Consider the following 27,936-nt stretch of genomic DNA (forward strand, 5'->3'; position numbering starts at 1 on the left):
GAGCAGAAGAAATGCGCACTTCCAAAGATAAGAATCATGCTTTTGTTTTTTGTTTTTGTATACAGACAGTGTTGTTGATGGATGCAGAAAAGCGCATTCGATTCCTTCAGTTTGTGACTGGTACCTCCCGGGTACCTATGAATGGATTTGCGGAACTCTACGGTAAGTAGAGTTGAACATAGGAAAGTTCCTCTCTTTTTTCTAAATAGTGAGATTGTTTTACTGCTCTTCCAGGATTTGGATGAATTTCTTTTGAAGTTGAATAATGCATCCATGATTATTCTGCTTGATTTCTTACGCAAACTGCTGGATCAACTGCTAATTTCAAATCTTGAGCCTTGATGGAGTTTTTGCTCATCCAAAGGTGTTGAGGAACATAGGGTGAAGATGGATAACATGAAGTTAGTTTGCAGGTTCGCCATAATCGAATTGAATGGAGGAGCGGGCCCGAGCCATTAAATAATCTGCTCCTGTTCCTATGAATAAACAAATAATTGTTGTTGTTTTTTTTTTTTTTAAAGCTTTGTTCTTGTCTTTTACTCTTAGGATCAAATGGACCACAGTTATTTACTATAGAGCAGTGGGGAACACCTGAAAAATTACCAAGAGCCCACACATGGTAAATTTGATGTTTTGATTTTTGCATGTTGGCTTATCAACTTAAGGGGGTTGGAAGTGGCGGCATGGTGGGACAGTGGTTAGCACTGCTGACTCCTGTCCGTGTGGAGTTTGCACATTCTCCATGTGTTTGCGTGGGTTTCGCCCCCACAACCCAAAAATGTGCAGGCTAAGTGGATTGGCCACGCTAAATTGCACCTTAATTGGAAAAAAACAATTGGGTACTCTAAATTTAAAAAAAAAAAAGCACTGCTGACTCACGGCGCTGAGGACCCGGGTTTGATCCTGGCCCCGGGTCACTGTCCATGTGGAGTTTGCATGTTCTCCCCTTGTCTGCGTGGGCCTCACCCCCCCCCCACCCCCCCAACAACCCAAAGATGTGCAGAGTAGGTGGATTGGCCACGCTAAATTGCCCCTTAATTGGAAAAATAAAATTGGGTACTCTAAATTTTTAAAAAACGTAAGGGGGGAAAAAATAGATCGAGTTGCTAACTGTGGAATGTAAAAGCCCACGCAGAAAAGAAAGCTTCAGGTTGGCTAGCATGATTTGGGGCAGCACGGTAGCATTGTGGATAGCGCAATTGCTTCACAGCTCCAGGATCCCAGGTTCAATTCCGGCTTGGGTCACTGTCTGTGCGGAGTCTGCACATCCTCCCCGTGTGTGCGTGGGTTTCCTCCGGGTGCTCCGGTTTCCTCCCACAGTCCAAAGATGTGCAGGTTAGGTGGATTGGCCATGATAAATTGCCCTTAGTGTCCAAAATTGCCCTTAGTGTTGGGTGGGGTTACTGGGTTATGGGGATAGGGTGGAGGTGTTGACTTTGGGTAGGGTGCTCTTTCCAAGAGTCGGTGCAGACTCGATGGGCTGAATGGCCTCCTCCTGCACTGTAAATTCTATGAATGATGATATAATAAAGTAAATCGTTATCTCTTTTTTCAGTTTCAATCGTCTGGATCTGCCACCTTATGAATCGTTTGAAGAACTGAGGGAGAAACTTCACCTGGCAATCGAGAATACTGAAGGTTTTGATGGAGTTGACTGAGTGACTGCTTCTGGCTGATATGGGTTTATCACATCACGCAGTGAATGTTAAATAAATTATTCAGAAATGGGGATTAAGCCTAATGCTTATGAAAAAAATTGTCTCTTTTTGTGAAGCTAATAGATAACTAACAGATAAGTATTCAGTAATATTAACATCAGTTCCCTGAGCTCTCATCTTTTGGAAGTTCTGGTGAGTCCAGCACTTTTTGTTATAAACTGATTGAATGTGGCTGATTTGCCTGTACACACTTGTCATGCCGTCAGTTAAAATATGGTTTAAATGCCGGCAAAATAAATCCCATTCAATTCAGTGACCTCACAGTTCAGGTTTCTGACGCTTGATATTGTTCAGTATTTATTCTGTACAGCCCCCATTATCATGTTTCTAATTAGCAAGGTGCATGTAAGATCCAACATCTTGGCTCACCTGTCACTGTCGCTCCTGTATCGGTGAGAGATGTACCTTTTTCCCCCCCCCCCTCGCCAGCCTGGGTGCCAAATCCGGCTGGTTTCTGGTGTTAAATCACTGTATTCGTGCCACTTTAGTGCCATACTCAAATTGGTAAACCTACTGAGTGACCGACACGTAGCACAAGTTTACCTGATGATAATGGGTTAAAATTAATAACCGTGGCTGCTACAGCTTCAACAAACCACTGAAACCTTAACTTTGTGGAGTGAATGGGAAGATTTCCTGAAATGTGAATTTAGTAGAACGTAGACCCAACTGCATGATGGCAGACTGGATAGATGAAGCTCGAGTGCCAAATTTATGCGTTGAAATTTCAATTTGCTCACAAGCTAACGAGGTTTGTGTTGGATAGTGTTTATTTGTGAAATCTTTTTGAATTGTTGTAATAGCAGCTCTCAAAATGTGATTATGATTAATATGACTATAATTATTGATGCTTTCAAAAACCATCCTGTACTTTTCACTTGACCATTAATCTTGCATTCTGAGAATTCCAGAGGCTGTACTTAATGCTCCACCGTTGTTGGCTATAGATTCTATGCTTTCAAGCTTGCATAATGGCAGTGGTTTATCTATATTGATGCAAAGAGGAAGAAAAGAGGCTGCCGACGATTTGCTAGGTGCGATGTTTACATATTGGAACACCATCTGAAAATACACATCTTTTTACCGTTTTCACCCCCCCCCCCGTGACCATCTGTGTTCTGCGATGCTGTACTTTTAAGAGTGAAAGTTGGAAGCTATAAGTTGGACTTTGTCAAAAAGGCAACCTACATCTATGGTGAAATGGTTAAATATGTTTGACATTTTTTGAGTTTCCAAAAGAAAGAGTGGCAGTAGGTGGCAATAGTTAATTGACCCTGACAGCGAAAATAGGACAAATTTTACACTTTTGGGGGGGGGGGGGGAAATGTATCCGTTTACAGTCTGTTAAATCCAATGCCTGAACCTGATTGTTTTTCTTACATGGCTTAAAGTGTTTATATCAGGCTGATTATTTGGAGGAATATCCATACGGACAAATTGGGATTTTTGTTTTTGCGAAGTAGTGATTTAAACACATATGGGAGGCTAAAAGATATGCGATTCTGATATTAATCCTGTTTGGGCACTGTCGGTTCAGGATGCAAAGAGTTGTACTGAATATTGTAACAGTTGGTCTTAATTTCTGATTTTCTTTTTTCAGCGATTGATTGATTGTTGAAGTTGCCCCTCTTCAAAGATAGCTTGGAGTATATGGCAATTATTATAGGATGTGTATATATTACAGACTATAGTGATTCCAAATTGTACATATTCTTTAAATTATATTTGTGTTCTGCAGAATATATATTCACTTCCGATTTGTAAATATCTTATGAAAATAATCCACTAACTTTTATAGGTGCGATATTAAAAAAGTGACGCATGCAATGTTATCTTTCATATTTAAGGTTATAACTTAGGATAGAATTTGAAACAAGAAAACCGACCTGATGGAAACAATTTTGTAAATATATATCGTGCACTTGTAATGAAATGAATGAAGTTCATCTGGAAGCGGGATTTTGTGCAAAACACTGGGGAAGTTGGTGTACGAAGTCAATTTATAATAAAAATACTGTTTTCATGGAAGTTGCTGTGTTTTGATTTTATATAGGAAAGATTCTTAAATTCACAAAGATTTTGGAAGCCATCCTTCGTGTTGATACAAAATTCAACAACATTTTTCAACTTACTCTTTCTGCACTGTTTGATGCTGGGGCATTTCTGTTGTTGCATCTGCACACAGATTTGAGTCATCGCTGTTAATTTCAAGTTAATGCAGTCTAAAGCAAGGAGCACTGGACAGTAACCAGTAGTGGGAATTTTGTATCTCTTGTCTGTGGATGTTTGGGGTTTTTTTAAATTTGGAGTACCCAATTCATTATGACGAACTGCACATTTCTGATTCTGTTCCAGATTATCTTAAATCCTCAAATTTAGATTTTTTTGAATGTAAAATCTAAATTGGGACATTTCTTTGTTTTAAAATAAATTCTGAGTACCCAATTCATTTTTTCCAATTAAGGGCAAACACAGGGAGAATGTGCAAACTCCACACGGACAGTGACACAGGGCCGGGATCGAACCTGGGACCTCTGCGCCTTGAGGCAGTAGTGCTAACCACTGTGCCGCCGTGCTGCCCCAAATTGAGCCATTTCAATTATTTTAAATTCCCATTATGTTTTAGAAGGGATAGTGATTCCATGAAAATCAATCGAACACCGTCTGTATAAAATGCATTTATATTGCGTTGGCATCCTTCTGTCTACAACAGATGATGAACATGCAACAGGTCTGTTTCAGTAGGGTGTCTCCATTTGGTGCATCTCTGCTGATGGCTGTGATGGTCACTCCTTCAGAGGCGTGTCCTTTCCCAAGTGACAGGTACAAAGCCTCCAAGTGGCATTGTGGGTGGGTTTTTGCTTTCGGCATTGGCACTTGTTGCCAAGCTACAATAGCCACTGGTCATTGTGGTAGCCCACAGGAGGTATTGCAATTTTCCCTAGTGACTCACCCGTGTAATAATCGATGTTTAGGGTCTTCATGTCATGCTTGCAAGCATCCCTGAAGTGGAGCCTTGGGACCCCTCACTGGTGCTTGGCTTTGGCTACCTCACCATATGGATATGTGGCCATATTCCACTCTACAGACATCTGCTGAAGCTAGCTCTGTTTCATTAATGCCAGCTCTGTTTGATTTGGGAGCTCAGCATTTAAGGAGACTGCTGCATTTATGTTTTTTTGCCTGCCACGATATGCCCAAAATGTGCCACAGACAGTAAGATGGAAATTGTTGAACTTCTTTTCCTGGTAGCTCCAAGTCAAAGTGCAAAGAAAACTACAGCACAGGAACAGGCCCTTCGGCCCTCCCAGCCTGCGCCGATCCAGATCCTTTATCTAAACCTGTCACCTATTTTCCAAGGATCTACTTCCCTCTGTTCCCCGCCCGTTCATATATCTGTCCAGATGCATCTTAAATGATGCTATTGTGCCCGCCTCTACCACCTCTGCTGGCAAAGCGTTCCAGGCTCCCACCACCCTCTGTGTAAAAAAAACTTTCCACGCACATCTCCCTTAAACATTCCCCCTCTCACCTTGAAATTGTGACTCCTTGTAATTGACACCCCCACTCTTGGAAAAAGCTTGTTGCTATCCACCCTGTCCATACCTCTCATAGTTTTGTAGATCTCAATCAGGTTCCCCCTCAACCTCCGTCTTTCCAACGAAAACAATCCTAATCTACTCAACCTTTCTTCATAGCTAGCACCCTCCATACCAGACAATATCCTGGTGAACTCCTCTGCACCCTCTCTAAAGCATCCACACCTTTTGGTAATGTGGTGACCAGAACTGCACGCAGTATTCCAAATGTGGCCTAACCGAAGTCCTATAGAACTGTAACATGACCTGCTGACTCTTGTACTCAATACCCCGTCCGATGAAGGCAAGCATGCTGTATGCCTTCTTGACCACTCTTATCAACCTGCGTGCCACCTTCAGCGTACAATGGACCTGAACTCCCAGATCTTTCTGTACATCAATTTTCCCCAGGACTCTTCCATTGACCATATAGTCCGCTCTTGCATTGGATCTTCCAAAATTCATCACCTCGCATTTGCCTGGATTGAACTCCATCTGCCATTTCTCTGCCCAACTCTTCAATCTATCTATATTTTGCTGTATTCTCTGACAGTCCCCCTTGTTACCTGCAACTCCACCAATCTTAGTATCATCTGCAAACTTGCTAATCAGACCACCTATACCTTCGTCCAGATCATTTATGTATATCACAAACAACAGTGGTCCGAGCACGGATCCCTGTGGAACATCACTAGTCACCCTTCTCCATTTTGAGACACTCCCACCACTACTCTGTTTCCTGTTGCCCAGCCAGCTCTTTATCCATCTAGCTAGTACACCCTGAACCCCATGCTACTTCACTTTTTCCATCAACCTGCCATGGGAAACTTTATCAAACGCCTTACTGAAGTCCATGTATATGACATCTACAGCCCTTCCCTCATCAATTAACTTTGTCACTTCCTCAAAGAATTCTATTAGGTTTGTAAGACATGACCTTCCCTGCACAAAACCATGCTGCCCATCACTGATCAATCTATTTTCTTCCAAATGTGAATAGATCCTATCCCTCCGTATCTTCTCCAACAGTTTGCCTACCACTGATGTCAAGCTCACAGATCTATAATTCCCTGGATTATCCGTGCTACCCTTCTTAAACAAAGGGACAATATTAGCAATTCTCCAGTCCTCCGGGACCTCACCCGTGCTCAAGGATGCTGCAAAGATATCTGTTAAGGCCCCAGCTATTTCTTCCCTCGCTTCCTTCAGTAACCTGGGATAGATCCCATTCGGACCTGGGGACTTGTCCACCTTAATGTCTTTTAGAATACCCAAAACTTCCCCCTTCCTTATGCCGACTTGACCTAGGGTATTTAAACATCCATCCCTAACCTCAACATCCGTCATGTCCCTCTCCTTGGTGAATACCGATGCAAAGTACTCATTAAGAATCTCACCCATTTCCTCTGACTCCATGCATAAATTCCCTCTTTTGTCTTTGAGTGGGCCAATCCTTTCTCTAGTTACCCTCTTGCTCCTTATATACGAATAAAAGACTTTGGGATTTTCCTTAACACTGTTAGCCAAAGATATTTCTTGACCCCTTTTAGCCCTCTTTATTGTACGTTTGAGATTTGTCCTATTCCTCCAAAGCTTCATCAGTTTTAAGTCGCCTAGATCTTATGTATGCTTCCTTTTTCATCTTCGCTAGTCTCACAATTCCACCCGTCATCCATGGTTCCCTAATCTTGCCATTTCTATCCCTCATTTTCACAGGGACATGTCTGTCCTGCACTCTAATCAACCTTTCCATAAAAGACTCCCAAATTTCAAATGTGGATTTACCCTTAAACAGCTGCTCCCAATCCACATTCCCTAGCTCCTGCTGAATTTTGTTATACTTGGCTTTCCCCAATTTAGCACTCTTCCTTCAGGACCACTCTCATCTTTGTCCATGAGTATTCTAAAACTTACGGAATTGTGATCGCTATTCCCAAAGTAATCACCGACTGAAACTTCAACCACCTGGCCGGGATCATTCCCCAATACCAGGTCCAGTATGGCCCCTTCCTGAGTTGGACTATTTACATACTGCTCTAAAAAAAACTTCCCTGGATGCTCCTTACAAATTCTGCTCCATCTACACCTCCAACACTACATCAGTCCCATTCAATGTTGGGGAAGTTAAAATCTCCCATCACGATCACCCTATTGCTCCTACATTTTTCTACAATCTGTCTACATATTTGTACCTCTACTTCACACTCACTTTTGGGAGGCCTGTAGTAAAGTCCCAACAATGTTACTGCACCCTTCCTATTTCTTTGCTCGACCCATATTGCCTCAGCGCTCAAATCCTCCATAGTGCCCTCCTTAATCACAGCTGTGATATCATCTCTGACCAGTAATGCAACTCCTCCCCCCCCCCCCCCCTCCCTCCCTTTTACCTCCCTCCTGAAGCATCTATACCCTGGGATATTTAGTTGCCAATCTTGCCCTTCCCTCAACCAAGTCTCAGTGATACCAATAACATCATATTCCCAGGTACTAATCCAAGCCCTAAATTCATCTGCCTTACCTGCTACACTTCTTGCATTAAAACAAATGCACCTCAGACCACCTGTCCCTTTGCGTTCATCTACTCTTCCCCTTAGTCACAATGCGTTTATTATCCAGTACCTTACTGGCTTTAGTTGCTGCCTATTTACTGACCTCTAACTTGCTAATCTGGTTCCCATCCCCCTGCCACATTAATTTAAAACCTCCCCAACAGTGTTAACAAAAGCACCCCCCAAGGACATTGGTTCCAGTCCTACCCAGGTGTAGACCATCCGATTTGTAATGGTCCCACCTCCCCCAGAACCGGTTCTAATGTCCCAAAAATCTGAACCCCTCCCTCCTGCACCATCTCTCAAGCCACGTATTCATTCTGACTCTTCTTGAATTTCTACTCTGACTGTCTCGTGGCACTGGTAGCAATCCTGAGATTACTACCTTTGAGGTCCTACTTTTTAACTTATTTACTAACTCCCCAAATTCTGATTGTAGGACATCATCCCGTTGTTTTACCTATATCGTTGGTGCCTATATGCACCATGACAACTGGCTGTTCACCCTCTCCCTTCAGTATGTCCTTCAGCCGATCTGAGACATCCCTGACCCGTGCATCCGGGAGGCAACATACCATTCGGGAGTCTCATTTTTGACCACAGAAACGCTTGTCTACTCCCCTTACGATTGAATCCCCTCTCACTATAGCACTGCCAGTCTTTTTCCCGCCCCTCTGTGCAGCAGGGCCAGCCACGGTGCCATGAGCCTGGCTACTACTGCCTTCCCCTGATGAGTCGTCTCCCCCAACAATATCCCAAACGGTATACCTGTTTTGGAGGGAGATGACCGCAGGGGAACCTGCACTGCCTTCCTGCTCTTTTTCTGCCTTTTGGTCATCCAATACCTGTCTCCTTCACCAATCCTAATCTGCGGTGTGACCAACTCACTGAACGTGCTATCCACTACCTCCTCAGCATCGCGGGTGCTCCAAAGTGAGTCCATCCGCAGCTCATGCGGTCTTAACAGGAGCTGCAGCTGGACACACTTCCCGCACATGAAGGAGTCAGGGGCATCGGCCGCGTCCCTGAACTCCCACATTGAGCATGAGGAGGATAACACAGGTCTGGGATCTCCTGCCATTTTTACACTTTACCTTAACTGATTACAAATAGAATATCAAATAATGAATAAGTGAAAGGAATAAAGATTTTACTTACCAAACACAATACTTACCAACACACAAAGAGTTAAATTTCTCCCAGCTACTGCTAATTGGAGCACTTTCCTATCCAGCCAATCGGGTCACTGCTTTTCCCACTCCAACTGCTGAATTCCCGTCGAAAAGACTCGAATCCGCGAAGCAGCTAGTTTAAATACTCACTGCTCGACTCTGTAGATCCACCCACTCCAACAGCTGAATTCCCGCCGAAAAGTCATCCATGTATCATAGCCAATGAGCAAGGTGAAATTAGTAGATACAGTGGAATTAGGATTATCTAAAGGGTCTAAGAAAGCTCTGGGTGCTCTGACACCCTGAAGACCGCCACAAATGGGCACAGCTCCATCTCGACCCCCCAAAACCCTGGACATGGCCTCAATAAAGGATGTCCACCGCTCCCCGAGTCTGGAGCAGGACCAGAACATGTGGGTATGGTTGGCCGGGCCCTCCTGACACTGCTCACACTTATCCACCACATCCGGAAAGAACCCACTTGTGTGTCTTAGCAAGGTGTGCTCTGTGCACCACCGTGAGCTGCATCAGGCTTAGCTTGATGCAAGAGGAGGTGGAGTTGATGCTGTCCAGCTCCTCAATCCAGAGTCCATGCACAGCTCCTCCTCTCATTTCTGTCTGGTCTCATCCTGTGGGGTCCTGACCTTTGTTTATGAGCCGTCTGTAAATGTTGCCACATCTGCCGTCCCCTAACCAGTTCAGCCCTACCATTGTGTCCAAAAATGTGTTTCCGGGTCTCTGGGGCAAAGTTTTTTTTTCCTTGCGGAGAAAGTCACGCAGCTGCAGGTATCTGAGCTTGTTCCCTTTCGGGGGTTGGAGCTTCTCTGAGACTGCCTTCAGGATCGCCAGTCTACAGTCCAGTTACATGTCTTTCACTTTCAATGTCCGTCTGTCCTCCATATCCCAAACTTGGCGTCTATCTTTGCTGGTGAGAACCTATGGATTTTGTGATGAAGACTGGGAGTGATCTGAATATGAAGTGGAACCTAGGCAGCACGTTGTTACCTACAATCATAAGGACTCATGTAAAACTGCAAGGCGCATAGTGGAGCTTGCTGACAATTGAGTTAGTTAAGCTTTTATTTTGACACTCTTAACTCCGAGATCGCGGGGCGGCACGTTTCTCACTGGGAGCCGGTACGCTGCATGTTTCTCACTGGGAGCCGGAACGCTGCACGTTTCTCACTGGGAGCCGGTACACTGCACGTTTCTCACTGGGAGCCGGTACACTGCACGTTTCTCACTGGGAGCCCGTACGCTGCATGTTTCTCACTGGGAGCCGGTACGCTGTACGTTTCTCACTGGGAGCCGGTACGCTGCACATTTCTCACTGGGAGCCGGTACGCTGCACGTTTCTCACTGGGAGCTGGTACGCTGCACGTTTCTCACTGGGAGCCCGTACGCTGCATGTTTCTCACTGGGAACCGGTACACTGCACGTTTCTCACTGGGAGCTGGTACACTGCACGTTTCTCACTGGGAGCCAGTACGCTGCACGTTTCTCACTGGGAGCCGGTACGCTGCACGTTTCCCACTGGGAGCCGGTACGCTGCACGTTTCCCACTGGGAGCCTGTACGCTGCACGTTTCTCACCGGGAGCCGGTACACTGCACGTTTCTCACCGGGAGCCGGTACACTGCACGTTTCTCACCGGGAGCCAGTACACTGCACGTTTCTCACCGGGAGCCGGTACGCTGCACCTTTCTTACTGGGAGCCGGTACACTGCACGTTTCTCACTGGGAGCCGGTACGCTGCACATTTCTCACTGGGAGCCGGTACACTACACGTTTCCCACTGGGAGCCGGTACGCTGCACATTTCTCAATGGGAAACGGTACCCTGCACATTTGTCACTGGGTGCCGGTACGCTGCATGTTTCCCACTGGGAGCCGGTACGCTGCATGTTTCTCACTGGGAGCCATTACGCTGCATGTTTCTCACTGGGAGCCGGTACGCTGCAAGTTTCCCACTGGGAGCCGGTACGCTGCACGTTTCTCACTGGGAGCCGGTACGCTGCATGTTTCTCACTGGGAGCCGGTACGCTGCACGTTTCTCACTGGGAGCCGGTACGCTGCACGTTTCCCACTGGGAGCCGGTACGCTGCACGTTTCTCACTGGGAGCCGGTACGCTGCATGTTTCCCACTGGGAGCCGGTACGCTGCACGTTTCTCACTGGGAGCTGGTACGCTGCACGTTTCTCACTGGGAGCCGGTACGCTGCACGTTTCTCACTGGGAGCTGGTACGCTGCACGTTTCTCACTGGGAGCTGGTACGCTGCACGTTTCTCACTGGGAGCCGGTACACTGCACGTTTCTCACTGGGAGCCGGTACGCTGCACGTTTCTCACTGGGAGCCGGTACGCTGTACGTTTCTCACTGGGAGCCGGTACGCTGCACGTTTCTCACTGGGAGCCGGTACGCTGCACGTTTCCCACTGGGAGCCGGTACGCTGCACGTTTCTCACTGGGAGCCGGTACGCTGCACGTTTCTCACTGGGTGCCGGTACACTGCACATTTCTCACTGGGAGCCGGTACACTACACGTTTCCCACTGGGAGTCGGTACACTGCACATTTCTCACTGGGAGCCGGTACGCTGCACGTTTCTCACTGGGAAACGGTACACTGCATATTTCTCACTGGGAGCCGGTACACTGCATGTTTCTCACTGGGAGCCGGTACACTGCACGTTTCCCACTGGGAGCCGGTACGCTGCATGATTCTTACTGGGAGCCGGTACGCTGCACGTTTCTCACTGGGGGCCGGTAAGCTGCACGTTTCTCCCTGGGAGCCGGTACGCTGCACGTTTCTCACTGGGGGCCGGTAAGCTGCACGTTTCTCCCTGGGAGCCGGTACGCTGCACGTTTCTCACTGGGGGCCGGTAAGCTGCACGTTTCTCCCTGGGAGCCGGTACGCTGCACGTTTCTCACTGGGGGCCGGTAAGCTGCACGTTTCTCCCTGGGAGCCGGTACACTGCACATTTCTCACTGGGAGCCGGTACGCTGCATGTTTCTCACTGGGAGCCGGTACACTGCACGTTTCCCACTGGGAGCCGGTACGCTGCACATTTCCCACTGGGAGCCGGTACACTGCATGTTTCTCACTGGGAGCCGGTACGCTGCATGTTTCTCACTGGGAGCCGGTACGCTGCTTGTTTCTCACTGGGAGCCGGTACACTACACGTTTCCCACTGGGAGCCGGTACACTGCACGTTTCTCACTGGGAGCCGGTACCCTGCACATTTCTCAGTGGGAGCTGGTACGCTGCACGTTTCCCACTGGGAGCCGGTACGCTGCACATTTCTCACTGGGAGCCGGTACGCTGCACATTTCTCACTGGGAGCCGGTACGCTGCACATTTCTCACTGGGAGCCGGTACGCTGCACGTTTCTCACTGGGAGCCGGTACGCTGCACGTTTCTCACTGGGAGCCAGTACGCTGCACGTTTTCCCACTGGGAGCCGGTACGCTGGACGTTTCTCACTGGGAGCCGGTACGCTGCACGTTTCTCACTGGGAGCCGGTACGCTGCACGTTTCTCACTGGGAGCCGGTACACTGCATGTTTCTCACTGGGAGCCAGTACGCTGCACGTTTCTCACTGGGAGCCGGTACACTGCACATTTCTCAATGGGAAACGGTACACTGCACATTTCTCACTGGGTGCCGGTACGCTGCATGTTTCCCACTGGGAGCCGGTACGCTGCATGTTTCTCACTGGGAGCCGGTACGCTGCATGTTTCTCACTGGGAGCCGGTACGCTGCATGTTTCCATCGGGAGCCGGAACGCTGCACGTTTCTCACTGGGAGCCCGTACGCTGCACGTTTCTCACTGGGAGCTGTTACGCTGCACATTTCACAATGGGAAACGGTACACTGCATATTTATCACTGGGTTCCGGTACGCTGCATGTTTCTCACTGGGAGCCGGTACGCTGCATGTTTCCCATCGGGAGCCGGTACGGTGCACATTTCTCACTGGGAGCCGGTACGCTGCACGTTTCTCACTGGGAGCTGGTACACTGCACATTTCTCACTGGGAGCCGGTATGCTGCACGTTTCTCACTGGGAGCTGGTACACTGCACGTTTCTCACTGGGAGCCGGTACGCTGCACGTTTCTCACCGGGAGCCGGTACGCTGCACGTTTCTCACTGGGAGCTGGTACGCTGCATGTTTCCCACTGGGAGCCGGTACGCTGCATGTTTCCCACTGGGAGCCGGTACGCTGCACGTTTCTGACTGGGAGCCGGTACACTGCACGTTTCTCACCGCGAGCCGGTACACTGCACGTTTCTCACTGGGAGCCGGTACACTGCACGTTTCTCACCGGGAGCCGGTACGCTGCACCTTTTTTACTGGGAGCCGGTGCACTGCACGTTTCTCACTGGGAGCCAGTGCGCTGCACGTTTCTCACTGGGTGCCGGTACACTGCACATTTCTCACTGGGAGCCGGTACGCTGCATGTTTCCCACTGGGAGCCGGTACGCTGCACGTTTCTCACTGGGAGCCGGTACACTGCACGTTTCTCACTGGGAGCCGGTACGCTGCTCGTTTCTCACTGGGAGCCGGTACGCTGCACGTAACACACTGGGAGCTGGTACACTGCACGTTTCTCACTGGGAGCCGGTACACTGCACGTTTCTCACTGGGAGCCGGTACGCTGCACGTTTCTCACTGGGAGCCGGTACACTGCACGTTTCTCACTGGGAGCCGGTACACTGCACGTTTCTCACTGGGAGCCGGTACGCTGCACGTTTCTCACTGGGAGCCGGTACGCTGCACGTTTCTCACTGGGAGCCGGTACGCTGCACGTTTCTCACTGGGAGCTGGTACGCTGCACGTTTCTCACTGGGAGCCGGTACGCTGCACGTTTCCCACTGGGAGCCGGTACGCTGCACATTTCTCACTGGGAGCCGGTACGCTGCACGTTTCTCACTGGGAGCCGGTACACTGCACGTTTCTCACTGGGAGCCAGTACGCTGCACGTTTCTCACTGGGAGCCGGTACGCTGCACGTTTCCCACTGGGAGCCAGTACACTGCTCGTTTCTCACTGGGAGCCGGTACGCTGCACGTAACACACTGGGAGCTGGTACACTGCACGTTTCTCACTGGGAGCCGGTACACTGCACGTTTCTCACTGGGAGCCGGTACGCTGCACGTTTCTCACTGGGAGCCGGTACGCTGCACGTTTCTCACTGGGAAACGGTACGCTGCACGTTTCTCACTGAGAGCCGGTACGGTGCACGATTCCCACTGGGAGCCGGTACGCTGCACGTTTCTCACTGAGAGCCGGTACGCTGCACGTTTCTCACTGGGAGCCGGTACGCTGCACGTTTCCCACTGGGAGCCGGTACACTGCACGTTTCTCACTGGGAGCCGGTACCCTGCACATTTCTCAGTGGGAGCTGGTACGCTGCACATTTCTCACTGGGAGCCGGTACGCTGCACATTTCTCACTGGGAGCCGGTACGCTGCACATTTCTCACTGGGAGCCGGTACACTACACGTTTTCCCACTGGGAGCCGGTACGCTGGACGTTTCTCACTGGGAGCCGGTACGCTGCACGTTTCTCAGTGGGAGCCGGTACGCAGCACGTTTCTCACTGGGAGCCGGTACACTGCATGTTTCTCACTGGGAGCCAGTACGCTGCACGTTTCTCACTGGGAGCCGGTACACTGCACATTTCTCAATGGGAAACGGTACACTGCACATTTCTCACTGGGTGCCGGTACGCTGCATGTTTCCCACTGGGAGCCGGTACGCTGCATGTTTCTCACTGGGAGCCGGTACGCTGCATGTTTCTCACTGGGAGCCGGTACGCTGCATGTTTCCCATCGGGAGCCGGAACGCTGCACGTTTCTCACTGGGAGCCCGTACGCTGCATGTTTCTCACTGGGAGCTGGTACGCTGCACGTTTCTCACCGGGAGCTGTTACGCTGCACATTTCTCAATGGGAAACGGTACACTGCACATTTATCACTGGGTTCCGGTACGCTGCATGTTTCTCACTGGGAGCCGGTACGCTGCATGTTTCCCATCGGGAGCCGGTACGGTGCACATTTCTCACTGGGAGCCGGTACGCTGCACGTTTCTCACTGGGAGCCGGTCCGCTGCACGTTTCTCACTGGGAGCTGGTACGCTGCTCGTTTCTCACCGGGAGCCGGTACGCTGCACGTTTCTCACTGGGAGCCGGTACGCTGCACGTTTCTCACTGGGAGCCGGTACGCTGCACGTTTCTCACTGGGAGCTGGTACACTGCACATTTCTCACTGGGAGCTGGTACGCTGCTCGTTTCTCACCGGGAGCCGGTACGCTGCACGTTTCTCACTGGGAGCTGGTACGCTGCATGTTTCCCACTGGGAGCCGGTACGCTGCATGTTTCCCACTGGGAGCCGGTACGCTGCACGTTTCTGACTGGGAGCCGGTACACTGCACGTTTCTCACCGCGAGCCGGTACACTGCACGTTTCTGACTGGGAGCCGGTACACTGCACGTTTCTCACCGCGAGCCGGTACACTGCACGTTTCTCACCGCGAGCCGGTACACTGCACGTTTCTCACTGGGAGCCGGTACACTGCACGTTTCTCACCGGGAGCCGGTACGCTGCACCTTTTTTACTGGGAGCCGGTGCACTGCACGTTTCTCACTGGGTGCCGGCACACTGCACGTTTCTCACTGGGAGCCGGTACACTGCACGTTTCTCACTGGGAGCCGGTACGCTGCACGTTTCTCACTGGGAGCTGGTACGCTGCACGTTTCTCACTGGGAGCCGGTACGCTGCACGTTTCTCACTGGGAGCCGGTACGCTGCACGTTTCTCACTGGGAGCCGGTACGCTGCACGTAACACACTGGGAGCTGGTAAACTGCACGTTTCTCACTGGGAGCCGGTACACTGCACGTTTCTCTCTGGGAGCCGGTACACTGCACGTTTCTCACTGGGAGCCGGTACACTGCACATTTCTCACTGGGAGCCGGTACGCTGCACGTTTCTCACTGAGAGCCGGTACGCTGCACGTTTCTCACTGGGAGCCGGTACGCTGCACGTTTCCCACTGGGAGCCGGTACACTACACATTTCCCACTGGGAGCCGGTACGCTGCACGTTTCCCACTGGGAGCCGGTACGCTGCACGTTTCTCACTGGGAGCCGGTACGCTTGACGTTTCCCACTGGGAGCCGGTACGCTGCATATTTCTCACTGGGAGCCGGTACACTGCACATTTCCCACTGGGAGCCGGTACGCTGCATGTTTCTCACTGGGAGCCGGTAAGCTGCATGTTTCCCATCGGGAGCCGGTACGCTGCACGTTTCTCACTGGGAGCCGGTACGGTGCACGTTTCTCACTGGGAGCCGGTACGCTGCACATTTCTCACCGGGAGACGGTACACTGCACATTTCTCACTGGGAGCCGGTACGCTGCACGTTTCTCACTGGGAGCCGGTACGGTGCACGTTTCTCACTGGGAGCCGGTACGCTGCACATTTCTCACCGGGGGCCGGTACGCTGCACATTTCTCACTGGGAGCCGGTACGCTGCACGTTTCCCACTGGGAGCCAGTACGGTGCACATTTCTCACTGGGAGCTGGTACACTGCACATTTCTCACTGGGAGCCGGTACGCTGCATGTTTCCCACTGGGAGCCGGTACGCTGCACGTTTCTGACTGGGAGCCGGTACACTGCACGTTTCTCACCGCGAGCCGGTACACTGCACGTTTCTCACTGGGAGCCGGTACACTGCACATTTCTCACTGGGAGCCGGTACGCTGCACCTTTCTTACTGGGAGCCGGTGCACTGCACGTTTCTCACTGGGAGCCAGTGCGCTGCACGTTTCTCACTGGGAGCCGGTACACTGCACATTTCTCACTGGGAGCCTGTACGCTGCATGTTTCCCACTGGGAGCCGGTACGCTGCACGTTTCTCACTGGGAGCTGGTACGCTGCACGTTTCTCACTGGGAGCCGGTACACTGCACGTTTCTCACTGGGAGCCAGTACGCTGCACGTTTCTCACTGGGAGCCGGTACGCTGCTCGTTTCTCACTGGGAGCCAGTACGCTGCACGTTTCTCACTGGGAGCCGGTACGCTGCACGTTTCTCACTGGGAGCCGGTACACTGCACGTTTCTCACTGGGAGCCGGTACGCTGCACGTTTCTCACTGGGAGCCGGTACGCTGCACGTTTCTCACTGGGAAACGGTACACTGCACGTTTCTCACTGGGAGCCGGTGCGCTGCATATTTCTCACTGGGAGCCGGTACGCTGCACATTTCTCACTAGGAGCCGGTACACTACACATTTCCCACTGGGAGCCGGTACACTGCACATTTCTCACTGGGAGCCGGTACCCTGCACATTTCTCACTGGGAGCCGGTACGCTGCACATTTCTCACTGGGAGCCGGTACGCTGCACGTTTCTCACTGGGAGCCGGTACGCTGCACTTTTCTCACTAGGAGCCGGTACGCTGCACGTTTCTCACTGGGAGCCGGTACACTGCATGTTTCTCACTGGGAGCCGGTACGCTGCACGTTTCTCACTGGGAGCCGGTACGCTGCACGTTTCTGACTGGGAGCCGGTACACTGCACGTTTCTCACCGCGAGCCGGTACACTGCACGTTTCTGACTGGGAGCCGGTACACTGCACGTTTCTCACCGCGAGCCGGTACACTGCACGTTTCTCACCGCGAGCCGGTACACTGCACGTTTCTCACTGGGAGCCGGTACACTGCACGTTTCTCACCGGGAGCCGGTACGCTGCACCTTTTTTACTGGGAGCCGGTGCACTGCACGTTTCTCACTGGGTGCCGGCACACTGCACGTTTCTCACTGGGAGCCGGTACACTGCACGTTTCTCACTGGGAGCCGGTACGCTGCACGTTTCTCACTGGGAGCTGGTACGCTGCACGTTTCTCACTGGGAGCCGGTACGCTGCACGTTTCTCACTGGGAGCCGGTACGCTGCACGTTTCTCACTGGGAGCCGGTACGCTGCACGTAACACACTGGGAGCTGGTAAACTGCACGTTTCTCACTGGGAGCCGGTACACTGCACGTTTCTCTCTGGGAGCCGGTACACTGCACGTTTCTCACTGGGAGCCGGTACACTGCACATTTCTCACTGGGAGCCGGTACGCTGCACGTTTCTCACTGAGAGCCGGTACGCTGCACGTTTCTCACTGGGAGCCGGTACGCTGCACGTTTCCCACTGGGAGCCGGTACACTACACATTTCCCACTGGGAGCCGGTACGCTGCACGTTTCCCACTGGGAGCCGGTACGCTGCACGTTTCTCACTGGGAGCCGGTACGCTTGACGTTTCCCACTGGGAGCCGGTACGCTGCATATTTCTCACTGGGAGCCGGTACACTGCACATTTCCCACTGGGAGCCGGTACGCTGCATGTTTCTCACTGGGAGCCGGTAAGCTGCATGTTTCCCTTCGGGAGCCGGTACGCTGCACGTTTCTCACTGGGAGCCGGTACGGTGCACGTTTCTCACTGGGAGCCGGTACGCTGCACATTTCTCACCGGGAGACGGTACACTGCACATTTCTCACTGGGAGCCGGTACGCTGCACGTTTCTCACTGGGAGCCGGTACGGTGCACGTTTCTCACTGGGAGCCGGTACGCTGCACATTTCTCACCGGGGGCCGGTACGCTGCACATTTCTCACTGGGAGCCGGTACGCTGCACGTTTCCCACTGGGAGCCAGTACGGTGCACATTTCTCACTGGGAGCTGGTACACTGCACATTTCTCACTGGGAGCCGGTACGCTGCATGTTTCCCACTGGGAGCCGGTACGCTGCACGTTTCTGACTGGGAGCCGGTACACTGCACGTTTCTCACCGCGAGCCGGTACACTGCACGTTTCTCACTGGGAGCCGGTACACTGCACATTTCTCACTGGGAGCCGGTACGCTGCACCTTTCTTACTGGGAGCCGGTGCACTGCACGTTTCTCACTGGGAGCCAGTGCGCTGCACGTTTCTCACTGGGAGCCGGTACACTGCACATTTCTCACTGGGAGCCTGTACGCTGCATGTTTCCCACTGGGAGCCGGTACGCTGCACGTTTCTCACTGGGAGCTGGTACGCTGCACGTTTCTCACTGGGAGCCGGTACACTGCACGTTTCTCACTGGGAGCCAGTACGCTGCACGTTTCTCACTGGGAGCCGGTACGCTGCTCGTTTCTCACTGGGAGCCAGTACGCTGCACGTTTCTCACTGGGAGCCGGTACGCTGCACGTTTCTCACTGGGAGCCGGTACACTGCACGTTTCTCACTGGGAGCCGGTACGCTGCACGTTTCTCACTGGGAGCCGGTACGCTGCACGTTTCTCACTGGGAAACGGTACACTGCACGTTTCTCACTGGGAGCCGGTGCGCTGCATATTTCTCACTGGGAGCCGGTACGCTGCACATTTCTCACTAGGAGCCGGTACACTACACATTTCCCACTGGGAGCCGGTACACTGCACATTTCTCACTGGGAGCCGGTACCCTGCACATTTCTCACTGGGAGCCGGTACGCTGCACATTTCTCACTGGGAGCCGGTACGCTGCACGTTTCTCACTGGGAGCCGGTACGCTGCACTTTTCTCACTAGGAGCCGGTACGCTGCATGTTTCTCACTGGGAGCCGGTACACTGCATGTTTCTCACTGGGAGCCGGTACGCTGCACGTTTCTCACTGGGAGCCGGTACGCTGCACGTTTCTCACTGGGAGCCGGTACGCTGCACGTTTCTCACTGGGAGCCGGTACGCTGCACGTTTCTCACTAGGAGCCGGTACGCTGCATGTTTCTCACTGGGAGCCGGTACGCTGCACGTTTCTAACTGGGAGCCGGTACGCTGCACGTTTCTCACTGGGAGCCGGTACACTGCATGTTTCTCACTGGGAGCCGGTACGCTGCACGTTTCTCACTGGGAGCCGGTACGCTGCACGTTTCTCACTCGGAGCCGGTACGCTGCATGTTTCTCACTGGGAGCCGGTACGCTGCATGTTTCCCACTGTGAGCCGGTACGCTGCATGTTTCTCACTGGGAGCCGGTACGCTGCATGTTTCTCACTGGGAGCCGGTACGGTGCACGTTTCTCACTGGGAGCCGGTACGGTGCACGTTTCTCACTGGGAGCCGGTACACTGCACGTTTCTCATTGGGAGCCGGTACGCTGCACATTTCACACTAGGAGCCGGTACGGTGCACGTTTCTCACTGGGAGCCGGTACACTGCACGTTTCTCATTGGGAGCCGGTACGCTGCATGTTTCTCACTGGGAGCCGGTACGCTGCATGTTTCCCACTGTGAGCCGGTACGCTGCATGTTTCTCACTGGGAGCCGGTACGCTGCATGTTTCTCACTGGGAGCCGGTACGGTGCACGTTTCTCACTGGGAGCCGGTACGGTGCACGTTTCTCACTGGGAGCCGGTACGCTGCACGTTTCTCACTGGGAGCCGGTACGCTGCATGTTTCTCACTGGGAGCCGGTACGCTGCACGTTTCTCACTGGGAGCTGGTACACTGCACATTTCTCACTGGGAGCCGGTACGCTGCACGTTTCTCACTGGGAGCCGGTACGCTGCACGTTTCTCACTGGGAGCAGGTACACTGCACATTTCTCACTGGGAGCCGGTACGCTGCACGTTTCCCACTGGGAGCCGGTACACTACATATTTCCCACTGGGAGCCGGTACGCTGCAGGTTTCCCACTGGGAGCCGGTACGCTGCACGTTTCTCACTGGGAGCCGGTACGCTGCACGTTTCCCACTGGGAGCCGGTACACTGCACGTTTCTCACCGGGAGCCGGTACACTGCACGTTTCTCACTGGGAGCCAGTACGCTGCACATTTCTCACTGGGAGCCAGTACGCTGCACATTTCTCACTGGGAGCCAGTACGCTGCACGTTTCTCACTGGGAGCCGGTCCGCTGCACATTTCTCACTGGGAGCCGGTACACTGCACGTTTCTCACTGGGAGCCAGTACGCTGCACATTTCTCACTGGGAGCCGGTACGCTGCATGTTTCCCATCGGGAGCCGGTACGCTGCACGTTTCTCACTGGGAGCCCGTACGCTGCACATTTCTCACTGGGAGCCGGTACACTGCACGTTTCTCACTGGGAGCCAGTACGCTGCACATTTCTCACTGGGAGCCGGTACGCTGCACGTTTCTCACTGGGAGCCGGTACGCTGCACGTTTCTCACTGGGAGCCGGTACACTGCATGTTTCCCACTGGGAGCCGGTACGCTGCACGTTTCTCACTGGGAGCCGGTACGCTGCACATTTCTCACTGGGAGCCGGTACGCTGCATGTTTCCCACTGGGAGCGGATACGCTGCACGTTTCTGACTGGGAGCCGGTACACTGCACGTTTCTCACCGCGAGCCGGTACACTGCACGTTTCTCACCGGGAGCCGGTACACTGCACGTTTCTCACCGGGAGCCGGTACGCTGCACCTTTCTTACTGGGAGCCGGTGCACTGCACGTTTCTCACTGGGAGCCAGTACGCTGCACGTTTCTCACTGGGAGCCGGTACACTGCACATTTCTCACTGGGAGCCGGTACGCTGCATGTTTCCCACTGGGAGCCGGTACGCTGCACGTTTCTCACTGGGAGCCGGTACGCTGCACGTTTCTCACCGGGAGCCGGTACACTGCACGTTTCTCACTGGGAGCCAGTACGCTGCACGTTTCTCACTGGGAAACGGTACACTGCACTTTTCTCTCTGGGAGCCAGTACGCTGCATGTTTCTCACAGGGAGCCGGTACACTGCACGCTTCTCACTGGGAGCCGATACGCTGCACGTTTCTCACCGGGAGCCGGTACACTGCACGCTTCTCACTGGGAGCCGGTACACTGCACGTTTCTCACTGGGAGCCGGTACGCTGCACGTGTCTCACTGGGAGCTGGTATGCTGCACGTGTCTCACTGGGAGCCGGTACGCTGCACGTTTCTCACTGGGAGCCGGTACGCTGCACGTTTCTCACTGGGAGCCGGTACGCTGCACGTTTCTCACTGGGAGCCGGTACGCTGCACGTTTCCGACTGGGATCCGGTACGCTGCACGTTTCCGACTGGGATCCGGTACACTGCACATTTCTCACTGGGAGCCGGTACGCTGCACGTTGCTCACTGGGAGCCGGTACGCTGCACGTTTCTCACTGGGAGCCGGTACGCTGCACGTTTCTCACTGGGAAACGGTACAATGCACTTTTCTCTCTGGGAGCCGGTACGCTGCATGTTTCTCACTGGGAGCCGGTACGCTGCACATTTCTCACTGGGAACCGGTACGCTGCACGTTTCTCACCGGGAGCCGGTACACTGCACATTGCTCACTGGGAGCCGGTACACTGCAGATTTCTCACCTGGGGCCGGTGCGCTGCACATTTCTCACTGCGAGCCGGTACGCTGCACGTTTCTCACTGGGGGCCGGTGCGCTGCACGTTTCTCACTGGGAGCCGGGACACTGCACGTTTCTCACTCGGAGCCGGTACGCTGCACATTTCTCACCGGGAGCCGGTACGCTGCACGTTTCTCACCGGCAGCCGGTACACTGCATGTTTCTCACTGGGATCCGGTACACTGCACGTTTCTCACTCGGAGCCGGTACGCTGCACATTTCTCACCGGGAGCCGGTACGCTGCACGTTTCTCACCGGCAGCCGGTACACTGCACGTTTCCCACTGGGATCCGGTACACTGCACGTTTCTCACTGGGAGCCGGTACGCTGCACGTTTCTCACTGGGAGCCGGTACGCTGCACGTTTCTCACTTGGAGCCGGTACACTGCACGTTTCTCACTGGGAGCCGGTACGCTGCACGTTTCTCACTGGGAGCCGATACGGTGCGCGTTTCTCACCGGGAGCCGGTACGCTGCACGTTTCTCACTGGGAGCCGGTACGCTGCACGTTTCTCACTGGGAAACGGTACACTGCACGTTTCTCACTGGGAGCCGGTACGCTGCACGTTTCTCACTGGGAGCCGGTACACTGCACATTTCTCACTGGGAGCCGGTACGCTGCACGTTTCTCACTGGGAGCCCGTACGCTGCACGTTTCTCACTGTGAGCCGGTACACTGCACGTTTCTCACTGGGAGCAGGTACGCTGCACGTTTCTCACTGGGAAACGGTACACTGCACATTTCTCACTGGGAGCCGGTACACTGCACGTTTCTCACTGGGAGCCGGTACGCTGCACGTTTCTCACTGGGAAACGGTACTCTGCACATTTCTCACTGGGAGCCGGTACGCTGCATGTTTCTCACTGGGAGCCGGTACACTGCACGTTTCTCACTGGGAGCCGGTACGCTGCACGTTTCTCACTGGGAGCCGGTACGCTGCATGTTTCTCACTGGGAGCCGGTACACTGCACATTTCTCACTGGGAGCCGGTACGCTGCATGTTTCTCACTGGGAGCCGGTACACTGCACGTTTCTCACTGGGAGCCGGTACACTGCACATTTCTCACTGGGAGCCGGTACGCTGCACGTTTCTCACTGGGAGCCGGTACACTGCACGTTTCTCACTGGGAGCCGGTACGCTGCACGTTTCTCACTGGGAGCCGGTACGCTGCACATTTCTCACCGGGGGCCGGTACGCTGCCCGTTTCTCACTGGGAGCCGGTACGCTGCACGTTTCTCACTTGGAGCCGCCACACTGCACATTTCTCACTGGGAGCCGGTACACTGCACGTTTCTCACTGGGAGCTGGTACACTGCACATTTCTCACCGGGGGCCGGTACGCTGCCCGTTTCTCACTGGGAGCCGGTACGCTGCACGTTTCTCACTTGGAGCCGGTACACTGCACATTTCTCACTGGGAGCCGTTACGCGACACTTTTCTCACTGGGAGCCGGTACACTGCACATTTCTCACTGGGTGCCGGTACGCGACACTTTTCTCACTGGGAGCCGGTACACTGCACGTTTCTCACTGGGAGCCGATACGCTGCACGTTTCTCACTGGGAGCCGGTACACTGCACTTTTCACTCGGGGAGCTGGTACACTGCACGTTTTTCACCGGGTGCCAGTACGCTGCACGTTTCTCACTGGGAGCCAGTACACATCATGCACCCTACCCTGACAGTGCCAGCCTGGCACCTGGGTGTGCCACCTGGGTGACAGCCTGGCATTGCCATGGTGTCCATTTAGCACTGGCATTTGGCATAGGCACTCTCATGGTGCCAGGTTGGCACTGCCAAGATCAGGCCAGAGGTGCCCTGCATGGGTGTTGGGGGGTGCGGGGAGGCCGGGTACCCTGCCATAGTACGTTTCGGCGGGGGATCACTTTGGGGGCCTTGGAGATCGGGACACCATTTAAAAATGGAATCCTGATCTCTTGCTACACTGGAGAGTTCTGTCGAGCAGAGTTCCGCACTGTACAAAACGGGCTATGTGCGGCCTCGGCCGCACGATCTCCGTTAAGGCACCTGATACAATGCGAGTGCCGTTCTTTGGCCATGTGTTTCTCGGCACTCCCTGCTCCGGAAAACACATGGCTAAACGTGCTCGTCATGGGACTTTGTTTCCTTTTGGGAGAATCATGCCTATTGTTGTGTAGCTTTATCAGACAGATGTTCCATGTGTGCAGAGTAACAACTACTATTACATTTAACCCAATCAAACTTTAACAGATTTTGACTCCCCGTGCCAGTGGAGTTCCTTGTTTGGCTTGAACTGAAAGATTGCTAACTGCTCATTCGTGCTTTCTTTTGTGAATACATTTTCTTTGACAACCCAACATTTAAATGTAAAACCTTTACAATTGTCTCTATTTAAAAAAAGATAAAAACTCGCAAAATGGGCAGCACGGTGGCGCAGTGGCTAGCACTGCTGCCTCACAGCGCCGAGGTCCCAGGTTCAATCCATGTTCTGGGTTACTGTCCATGTGGAGTTTGCACATTCTCCCCGTGTTTACGTGGGTTTCTCCCCCAAAACCCAAAAGATGTGCAGGCTAGGTGGATTGGCCACGCTAAATTGCCCCTTAATTGGAAAAAATTAATTGGGTACTCTAAAAAAAATTTTTTTAATAGTTGTTACTTTTTATTGTTCCTCTTAACAGAGGGATGCCTCCCCCCACCCCGCAAGCCTTTCGATGGGTGAGATTTAGTTGTAGGATATCATCTAACTATCTGCCTTGAGTCAATTTTACCCGTCTTCTTCAGCTGCATTACTTCCCTCTACCATCGCCACTCGGTGGCAGCAGTGTGCACCCTACTGTAGTAATTCACCAAGGCTCCTTTGATAACACCTTGCAAATCACCACAAGGGGCAGCAGATACATGGGAATACCACCGCCTGCAAGTTCCCCTCCAAGTCACTCACCATCCTGACTTGGAAATAAATCGGCCGTTCCTTCGCTGTCGCTGGGTGAAAATCCTGGAACTCCTTCCCTCACAGCACTGTGGGTGTACCTACACCACATGGACTGCAGCAGTTCAAAAAACAGCAGAAGGACTGAGAAAGGAGGTGAATTTAATGTCAAATCAAGTGCAGGAAGAGAAATGAAGACTGGTTGAAAGAGAGGAAGAGGCATATACAAAGTAAGAAAAAGATAAAACAAGTCACAACCTAAAGGAATGAGATTCTACGTTTTGTAGTTAATTTGCAGTGCCAGAGGTTGCTCGCCAGTGATTAACACATGTCAAGTTTTGAAAAGGGTACTTATGCTTATAATCACCAGCCCTAAATATCTGCGATGTGTTTAGTTCCAATCTGCTGTGCTTGATGACATTCAATGCATGGAAACAGTGTCGCTGGGATCCAACTCAAGGTACTAATATTTGCATGTTGCCTTTTAACCGCGCATCTGCCCTCAAATGCAGTTACTGTACCACCTATCGCATGGATAACAGCGAATGTCATTAGCTTCACCCGTATTTCGACACCAGAATAATAATGATCTTTATTAGTGTCACAAGTAGGATTACATTGACACTGCAATGAAGTTACTGCGAAAAAACCCTAGCCGCCACATTCCGGCACCTGTTCGGGTACACGGAGGGAGAATTCAGAATGTTCAATTCACCTAACGAACAAGTCTTTCGGTACTTGTGGGAGGAAACCGGAGCACCCGGAGGAAACCCACGCACACTCGGGGAGAATGTGCAGACTCCACACAGACAGTGTCCCAAGCCAGGAATCGAACCTGGGACCCTGGAGCTGTGAAACAACATGCTAATCACTGGGCTACCGTGGTGCCCAATCCGATCCCTGTAATAAATTGTTTTGAGATTGATCTGCTGAAATATAGCATGGAGTTTGGACCTATGATCCTCGGACTCAAAGGTGAGAATTTAAAAAATCTTTTATGGAATTTTTTTTTTAAACCAATTAATTTTTTCCAATTAAGGGGCAATTTAGCGTGGCCAATCCACTTACCCTGCACATCTTTGGGTTGTGGGGGCGAAACCCACGCAAACGCGGGGAGAATGTGCAAACTCCACACGGACAGTGACCAGGGCTGGGATCGAACCTGGGTCCTCGGCGCCGTGAGGCTGCAGTGCTAACCACTCCACCACCATGCTGCCCCTTTCATGGAATAATAATGTCGCTGGCCTGGAAGGGAATTTGCAGGTGGTGCTGTTCCAAAGCATCTGCTGCCCTTGCCTTTCTGGGTGCTAGAGGTCGCTGGTTTGGAAAGTGTTGTCGAAGGAGACTTGCCGAGTTGCTGCAGTACATTGTGTACCTAGTATGCACTGTTGCCACTGCGTGTCAGTGGCAGAGGGAATGAATGCAAGCTACTTATGTACTGAAATGTTCTGTTCAGAGGAGAATGACAACCACTTTCCCTAACCATCACCCCTGACTGTAGTTTTCTCACTGCCATTTGATATTGCGCGAATCAGCAGGTGAAAGGGCGATTTTGTTTTTTAATGGGCTGGTGTTGCAGGAGGGGGTTGTCACCCCTGATACCTCCTCCTTGGGGTTTAAATCCTGCTACAATTGTGGAATGAAGGCTTCTTTTCTCTGTTCTTCGGTCTCCTATGTAAATGAAGAACTGTAGACTTATTTGAAGGGCCAATGGGATAAAACCATCCCTTATTTAGCACTAATTAGCCTCCATTCAGGGACAAGATAGGGATGGCTGATGGTCGAGCGGAAATGTTACACTAACACAGTGGAGGAGAAATGTCTGAACCTGGGATGCCGGGACTGGGTAAAGGGAGGAATTATTTAACTTATTTGGAAGTGTTTGACTCTGTGAGCTTGACGTTTGCTTAGCACTGTTGTTTCACAGCACCAGGACCCATGGTTCGATTCCCGGCTTGGGTCACTGTCTGTGGGCAGTCTGCACATTCTCCCTGTGTCTGCGTGGGTTTCCTCCGGTTGCTCCGATTTCCTCCCACAAGTCCCGAAAGATGTGCTGTTGGTGAAGTGGACATTCTGAATTCTCCCTCTGTGTACCCGATCAGGCGCTGGAGTGTAGTGATTCGGGGATTTTCACAGTAACTTCATTGCAGTGTTAATGTAATCCTACTTGTGACAATAATGAAGATAATTATTATTGTTATTAAGTGTTCCCTTTTCACTGTGCTGACAACCTTGACTTTGAACACATGCATTCTTGAAACTGTCCAACGCGGTATCTGTGTATATGTGTATCAAAACCACTAATCGAATAGTAAGTTATTAGATAGCAATATTCAAATTAAGGACATACCCAGCTGAAGTTGGATACATGCCGAGAGGTGTCATCCAGTTAAACCATTCTATACCAGCCCATACCCTCAACAATATTTTTGTAATAACTGAAAGTGGTCAAAAGAAATATATATATATTTTTTAACCCTGTTTTAACGTCCCTCTCCCGGGTTGCTCAGAGCAGTGCCTGAAAGATTAACTCTCAATACCTGGAGGGTCGCCAATCCTATGCTGGTCTGACTCTGACACACTGCAGCCTTCAGTGATAAAATCTGGGTTGATGTTCACCCCTCTCTACTGTGCAG

General features: G+C 52.0%; 1 protein-coding gene and 1 long non-coding RNA gene across 4 annotated transcripts in view; one reads left to right on the top strand and one right to left on the bottom strand.

Annotated features, from left to right (window-relative positions):
- The window catches only part of LOC140387532 (E3 ubiquitin-protein ligase NEDD4-like), a 177,262-nt gene extending 173,516 nt beyond the window's left edge, over positions 1 to 3,746 (top strand). For all 3 annotated transcript variants that reach the window (XM_072470754.1, XM_072470755.1, XM_072470753.1), the window contains 3 exons: positions 66 to 162; positions 547 to 619; positions 1,556 to 3,746. In XM_072470754.1, coding sequence (XP_072326855.1) covers positions 66 to 162; positions 547 to 619; positions 1,556 to 1,658 — 273 coding nt within the window. In that variant the 3' untranslated portion in view covers positions 1,659 to 3,746. The remainder of the gene's footprint in view (positions 1 to 65; positions 163 to 546; positions 620 to 1,555) is intronic.
- Positions 20 to 27,936, bottom strand: LOC140387533 (uncharacterized). The gene is made up of 2 exons (XR_011933891.1): positions 27,841 to 27,936; positions 20 to 476 (listed from the first exon to the last, which is right to left on the bottom strand). It is a non-coding gene; the product is annotated as an uncharacterized lncRNA (long non-coding RNA).

The sequence above is a fragment of the Scyliorhinus torazame genome, chromosome 12 (assembly GCF_047496885.1).
Source record: "Scyliorhinus torazame isolate Kashiwa2021f chromosome 12, sScyTor2.1, whole genome shotgun sequence".
NCBI lineage: Eukaryota > Metazoa > Chordata > Chondrichthyes > Carcharhiniformes > Scyliorhinidae > Scyliorhinus > Scyliorhinus torazame.